Source organism: Hetaerina americana, unplaced genomic scaffold, assembly GCF_022747635.1.
Source record: "Hetaerina americana unplaced genomic scaffold, ioHetAmer1.1.p SCAF_17, whole genome shotgun sequence".
Lineage (NCBI taxonomy): Eukaryota > Metazoa > Arthropoda > Insecta > Odonata > Calopterygidae > Hetaerina > Hetaerina americana.
In genome coordinates, this window is record NW_027286730.1 from 10,408,644 (window position 1) to 10,416,403 (window position 7,760).

The 7,760-nt window shown below is 33.8% G+C and overlaps 1 protein-coding gene across 1 annotated transcript; it reads right to left on the reverse strand.

Annotated features, from left to right (window-relative positions):
• Positions 1–3,733: 3,733 nt before the first annotated feature.
• Positions 3,734–6,379, reverse strand: LOC139687166 (cilia- and flagella-associated protein 300-like). Its single transcript, XM_071584298.1, has 6 exons — positions 6,280–6,379; positions 6,116–6,197; positions 5,935–6,007; positions 5,611–5,780; positions 4,270–4,442; positions 3,734–3,941 (listed from the first exon to the last, which is right to left on the reverse strand). The coding sequence occupies exons 1-6, from the start codon at positions 6,366–6,368 to the stop codon at positions 3,749–3,751; spliced, it is 780 nt and encodes a 259-aa protein (XP_071440399.1). The 5' UTR covers positions 6,369–6,379; the 3' UTR covers positions 3,734–3,748.
• Positions 6,380–7,760: the final 1,381 nt, after the last annotated feature.

Below are 7,760 nucleotides of genomic sequence, written 5' to 3' on the forward strand. Positions count from 1 at the left end.
GAGCGTTTTATGTGCGGTTATCTCATCCTTCAAATGGGATATTAAATAGTGGATCCCTAGGCATATTTTGTTAAGAGTAGTCTAATGCCAGTACCAGTTTTCACCCCACTCTTCTCCCATTCTCTGAAAGTTTACCTCTACCTCCTTACCCACCCATCCTTATTGGTGTAAATTAACTCAGCTGTTTGTTGTCTCCCCTAATGACTAAAAATATTGCCCCCCCCCACACCCTAGTGATGTCTGGTGTGGTACCATGTATCAAAAATCTTAATGGCATAACTTCTTGTTACTGGTAGACCAATTCCACATTTTTATTGCTCCAGTTCCGTACTTGGCTTTGGTTCTACATGCAGAAGGGCCTAAAAAGCTATGAATATACAGAACAGTACTGTAATTTTTTTTATGCAAAATATTATAAATTAATTAATTTTTTCCTTCATTTAAAAATTGAATTTCCACACTAATAACTTAAATATTTCATATTTAAATGGTAAAAAAATAAAATGGTGCTTTGAAAATTTGCATAAAATTTGTAGCTGAAATAAAAATAGGTCTCTGATCTCCTCCATTGAAATGCTTTCTTCTGATGTTATTATATAAAAAACATTATTCTTATCTCTTGCTCTTCTGAAAATTTTAGTGGTAGTGTCACTGATGCATGTGTAAAAAAAGGCTGAAATGGTCAATTCCTCTGTGTTGATTTTGATCTAACTGTAATTGGTTCATCTACTCTTAATAACAAGGTAGATCTAAAAGATCATGATACTTTGGTTAATATTTTTAGATTTATCGTGCTCTCAAAAATCTTTCAAATTCATAATGATAAATGTCATTTGGAAAATGGACAAAATGAGTGCAGAGACCTTCAAAAAATTAATGTTGAATTCAAAATTTTTTCGTGAGATAATAATTTCCCTCATAGTGCATATAAAGAAAACCAAATCAGGTAGATAATTATATTTCCTGCATTTTAATATTGCCATTGTCATAAAAACGCTAGGAAATAGATGTCATGTTTCCTATATGTTTGGCCAAATGGTTCCATATGGCCACATGATAATTGGTATTGCCCATGAGATCTTCAGTTTGCCTACTGTGGGCTAAGTTTAATTTGATAAGAAAATTTAATGGAAATCTCTCTCCTGCCACTTATTACTCATGGCCCCATGACTCATAGCCATCCATGTGTCTATATATTCTGAGTATTGGGTTTAAAAAAATGAACTTATTTAAATAGTGGACTTTTGTATGGAATAGAATGTTAGTTGTGGAATAAAAAGTTCTTTTTAGGTTGTCTACTCAATTGATCATAATGTGTCATATTTTTATTCTCATTGGTTGTTGTACGTGCCTTAATAATTACAATTTCTATAGCTTCACTATAAATCTATAGCTAATATTTATGTTTCTTAATAATGTTACATTAAAAACTCTATTCAGGAAGAAAACAGGAAACTACCTCAATTATATATACAGAAAAATATGGTTCTTCAAATCAAAAATATCTTTGAGCGGGTGTGATATTTGATCCATATGACTGAGTGTCGTATCTTCAGCAGAGGTGGCTAGGCCTCTATGGCTGTAATCACCTGAAATCCTTGCACAGCTGAACAAATGGCTGCAGAAAAGAAGAGAAACTCCTCATGAAAAGAGAGACTTGGAATATTAGTACAATGCTGAGAATAGGGAAATTGAAAAATATTGAGAAAGAAATGGAGAGAGGAAATATAAACATTTTCAACCAGTGCAAGGTGAGATAGAAAGATATTTTGGATTGTTGGAGCAATAGTTAAACATGTATAAATGTACAACAGTTATACAATATATAGCAGATGTGCTGAGTGTTATGGAGGGGTGGATAAAGTACTGTATATGAAACAGGAATAGGGTATTGAATGAGGAAGTGGTAAATGACAGAATATTATTTGTACATATAAAAGCAGCTCTGATCAATCTAGTGGCCATGCAGGTATACTTGCCAATAAACAGTTATGGTTAGGAAGAAGTGGGCAGTGTATACAATCAGATGCAATGATTGAGAACATACTTTTAGATTACACTTGATAATGATGGAGGATTGAAATGTGGTGGCTGATAAAGGGGAGGATGGTAATGAAGTAAGAGAAAGCAGGAGTTTAGAAGAAATGAATGACTGTACTAGCACCCAGTTTTCACACCACTGAAGACATAGGTACCGATGAAATTTTCAAGGGGATGATGTAGATTCAGATTGCAATTTAGTGCTCATGAAGCGCAATGTTAAATTTAGAGAATGAGAACATCGAATGTTGATGATCTGGAGTGAAAGGGGAGTGTCAGGAGGCAGTTGACAAAATTCTGAGGGAGGATGAAAGAATGGGTACAGTAAGGGAAAGATTATTATAATAGGTAATCTACCGGTTAAGGTAGGTTTTGGATGGACTCAAGTACCAAAAAAACTTTTCTCTCCCAAAAAAAAACACAACCCAACCTCCTACTCTACAACAAAGTCTCTCTTCATTGTCATATGCTTCCCTCATTCCATCCAACATCCCTATCCTATTCTTGACCCTTGCTCATTTGCCCCACATTCTCCCCTCTATCAGAGTCTTCAACATTCCATTGCCAAAATAAATATGCTAAATATTACGCTATGCTAACAAAAGGAATAAAGAAAGCGGCATTTAAGCTTCTAATTCAAAAACTTATGAAACAAAGGAAACAGTAAATGGAACAAGAGTTAGAAGTTTTGAATTTTAGAAGATATGATTGAGGTGGATGAAAGAAGATTGTGAGCAAAAAATAACGGAGAAGAAAGTACAAAGAGTTCAACAACAAACTGAAGCACTAAACTAATGAGGTAAATAAAATATAGAGGGAGGAAGAAAGATTGGAAAGTTAACAGACCCAAGACAAAATGGCTATGCTATTCAGAAAGATGAAGTAACTGGAAGGTTTTAAGACAAGTAAATCCATTCAAACAATTAGACATCAAATTGGTAACATATTAATCATAACATGAGAGGTTCTGAAGATGGAAATAATATACAGAGGAACTATATGATAAAGATAATTGGCCAGTGAATGTGAATAGAGAGAGGAAATTTGATGATGATAAGAATAGCATAGGACCAGGTACAATTAACTGTGAGATCAAAAAAGCATAAAGAACATAAAATCTAAGAAGGTATTGGAACTGATAGCATCCCTGTAGAGATACTCAAGAATTTAGGTAAACAAGGAAGGAAGAGTTTTTATTGGCTCATTCATAGCACTTATGAGGGAAGAATTAGGCAGGAAAACTTTGTGAGATCCATAACTATTTAATCCCAAAAAAGGCAAAAGTAGCAGTTAGTATGGACTATATAAGACAAAGTGAAATGTGGCAGAGGTATTACTTACGATCATCAACAAAAGTCTGAAGGAGAGAAAAAATGAGTAGTTAGAAGAAGATCAGTTTGGGTTTTGTATCAATATGTACGAAAATGATCTAAAACCTCTCATCTGTGTAATCCATATATGTTGTATTATTTGTGTGTGCATTGTAGGTAGCATGAGGGGCATACCATTTTGAAGTTTATAAGTTCTATGAAAATTAGCTTTCATCCCAGAGTAGTTTTTGAGAATGTAAAATAAACGTTTTCTTTAAAAACTTCTTAAAAGGAAAACATTCTTAAAAGTAAAACAAAATTTTGAGATTCCATTTTTATCCCTTCTTAAGAATTCAATACTTGACTTCTGCATATCTGTAGTTATGGTAGCTTATTTCTTAAAATGAACCACCAAATTGATGTACAAAACAGGTCACCACTCTTCTCACAGGATCGATTATGAGGTAGCAAAAGTTTTGCAGATTTTCTGGATCTTCTGGAAAATATGCCTCTCCATTTTTGTTTTTTGCTACAACTTTGAACACAACTGATGTTGTAATAAGATTTTTTGTCTCAGGATCTTTGGCTATGCTGTAGGCAAAAGGTAATTATGTTAGTATTTACTTAATGTGGATAAATTTAAGGTTGTAGTAAAATATTACTTCAAATGCAAGGTACATGGTCAGTCAGTAAGGTTTAAGATTTTTTCCCAAGTGCTTGAAACTAGATAATGGTGACTTTGAAGCATAATAGTGCATTTTAATCACAAGTCATTAAATGCATAAATCACTATTTGCTAAGTAATTATGTATCTGGGTGTTCTGAGCAACTGGATTAATTTTTTAAACAATTTAATTTAATTTATCAACAATTAAAGTTAAATAATACTTCAACATTATATAAAAATCAAGGTTTATACCTAACCAAGTCCTTGTATAGAATCCTTGTTACTGTTAAATAAGGTTCCAAAACATCCTCATACTGACACAATCTACCTCCAAGACACAGGTGGCAAAACAAACGATAAATGAATTCTCTCTTCTCGCTTGTTGAGAAAAGATCTCTGTTGTCACTCTCTTCATCTAGTAACATCTGTGTGTCAAAAGGTACTTATATTAAATATCATCTTTATTCTAAATTTATTGAAGGAAACGATAGATTTAAAAAAGTTTTGTATTCCCTCCTCACTGTTATTTGAAAAAAGTACACCGGTCAATTGGTGCTCTTGAGGTCATTGATTTCTGCTCCTGATCAACCAAAATAATGGTCTTTGATCCCCCTACGTTTTCTCATGAGAGAGTCTCATATGGATGGCAACTACAAACAGTCCTACACTCAAAATAATTTCTAATGGCATTTCAAATTGACAATGTTATGTACATACTTGATTTTCATTGCTAGATTCACAAGAATGACTTAAATTTTGACTTCTTAGAGGGAGACCACCACAATATCAAAATTTATGTATGAGTATTTAAACATTTTTATGCAGTTTATGCAATTGTGAAAAAATGATAAATTGGCCTATTAAATGGAATATGTTTATTCTTGTTGCAAAACTCAAATATGCCATGTACATTGATCTTGGTGCCATGTGAATAACTGTGTAAGTCCTCTACATGTAATATTGAAAATATTTTATAATTAGAAAATATTTGAATTGGACATACCGTATTTTCCCATCGATAACGTGCACGTAGAACTTCGTAGTTATCATGAATTTGTACAGATACCGTGCGCCCAGGCCTTCATAGTTATCTTGAACGTGTATAGATGCCGTATATGTATATATATATATATATATACATATATATATACATATATATATATATATATATATATATGTATATATATGCGCGTAAATATTTTATGTAGTGTGTGTAAATATACTTCTATGCTTGGATTTTTTCAATTTTCATTACATAACGGGCATCGTCATTTCTGCGATCATCTGAACATTTTTGTACAGAAAACGCGCGCGTTATCGATGGGAAAATGCGGTAATATTTACTTGCTATGCTCAGCTTATTTGGGGGAAGAAGGGACAACCATTGTCTCATCTGTCTTAAATGACGTGAATATCAATCTCAAATATGATATTAATCGGAAAAAACTATGTCTATTTCAACTTGTAGTCATTTTATAAACTGGATAATTCTTTGTGTACCAGGTTAACCTTGCCACATAACATTTCCATTCCAATCTGTTACATTTAGGCAGTCATCGGTTTTACAGTTTATTTAAGTGTGTGCATAATTACCTTTCTTAATTCATCCCATACTTCAAAGTCTCCAATTGGCTCCCCGAAACATTTTACAATTTTTCCACTTTTAGTGGCCACTTGACCAGTTTCCTGCAGGCGATCGAAGAAATTCATGGATGTTACTGTGCATGGTACCTGTTCTATTTCAACAGTGGCAGCTGTCGTACCTGGAATTATAACGATGAAATTCCGCATACTATCAAACTTAAGGCTACTACTAACATTAATTCCTTTAATGTATGCACGATGTCTGGGATGCTATTTGTATGAGGCGCCAAAATAGAGTGGTACAATGTAGCGTAATATTTTTTTTAGTATTACCAACTGGCTTCCATTCGCTGGAACTGTTTACATTTTCTAAAGTAGAGCTCACAGCATTATCCTTAAAGAAATCCTGTAACATTAATTTTGGTTTCGTGAAATGTAATGCGTAGGGTTTTTAGGTAGCAAACAGTCAAAAATGTTCAATGTAACCTTTAAGTGGCTTGGGGAAAATGCTAACCAAGATAAATTGATGATTATCATACATGTGGAACTGCTCATTAAAACAGTAGCTCTGAATTTTGAGACGACCTTTGATGGACCTAAAAATGACAACAATAACATTTAGAATCAATGATTTATCTGCAATAGGGCACCAAAATTTTGAAAAAAACATTGAAACACCATTTCATCAGTAATTCCTGCATATCATTCTTATCAAAAACGTTGTTTCTTTTATCTCCTACTTTTACAAACGTGTACTTTGCGTCCATGTTGTTTTCGATTCATAGCAACGGCTACAACCGAGGGCTTAACGACGGGAGTAAATTGATCGAAACGTGAAGTTGAGCGCGCGGAAGTGCCCGAGTGTTTTGAGGTCTAGAGGTCGGGGACTAGAAGCCAATCACTTTAGACTCGATGCAGGTTTGCATATTGGTTCCAGAACGCCCAGGCCATAACTAGGTCGGAAAGATAGAATCAACGAATGGCCTAATGGACCACTTGACCTGCCTATGAAGTATTTTTAATTTTAATAATACTCTATTATCAACAGTATTTAACTAAATCCTTTGAAATGACTCGTTGCAGTTCTCAATTATCTTCATTTTCGCGTTTACTTTACTTCTCGGTAAATACGATGCGCGTCTTCCATTTCATAGCTAATTACGGTGCCGGGAAAGGAGCGAGTGAATGGCATACTATTTGCCTCTACTTGTGGCTTAAGTGGTATGTAGAGATAAGGTGATTGATAATTACATTGGTTGCAATGATCGGTTTTCTCATTGGAAAAATATGTTACTAATAAGTTTGTACTTTACAGTTACGGAAACAAATAGAGTGCATATGCAACGAAATACAGGAAGTTTCGAAGGCTTTTGTTCTTGATACTTTTCCTATACATTTTACTCTATGATATAGTAATGTTGTTCATTATAAATTTTAATGCCCATCGGGCATCTCTTTTGCCGAGCCTCGTCAGTTTTAATTATCTGAATGGGAGTGGAAGATGTTCCAAATTAAAATAAATCTATGCAGCTTTTCAGCTGGCGAAAACCAATATTAATAGCTGAAAGAAAGAGATAAGAGAACATCATTGTTCAGTATTTATTTTCTCTGATTGTGAAATGGTCTTCTGTCAGCTGTTTTCCCGTTTCCATGCGCTCCCATTCTTGTCTTTCATTTCATTTCATTCTTCTTTAATGATTTGTGAGTAATTGTATCTAAAATATTACGTTTTGTGACGGAATGAATTTGGATTCATATGTTTGATTAATAATTTGCTGTTTTAAATATGAATCAAGGGCTATGAAAAACCTTAAAGATCAATTTTCATATACTCAAGACGGTTTCAAATAAATTTCAAGTCCAAGTACGCTCAAATATCAATCAAGGATCATATCGAATTTTGGAAATCAGAGGCATCCCTCTTATAATGTCTTGGTAAAAGAGGAATTACTACAGAATGGTGTCCTCGTATTTCTATGCTTTGCTGGCTAATTTTTTAATCTATTCTCATGGTGATAATTACAGTTAGAAAAAGTTCAGATTCTTTGAGGTAGACATATTTTTTCTCCGTCACGTGGGGTATTTCAAAAGCCTGCTACTTTCTTTCTTTGCGGGTGAAATTACTGACTAAATTACGCGATGAAAATGCAACTTCACAT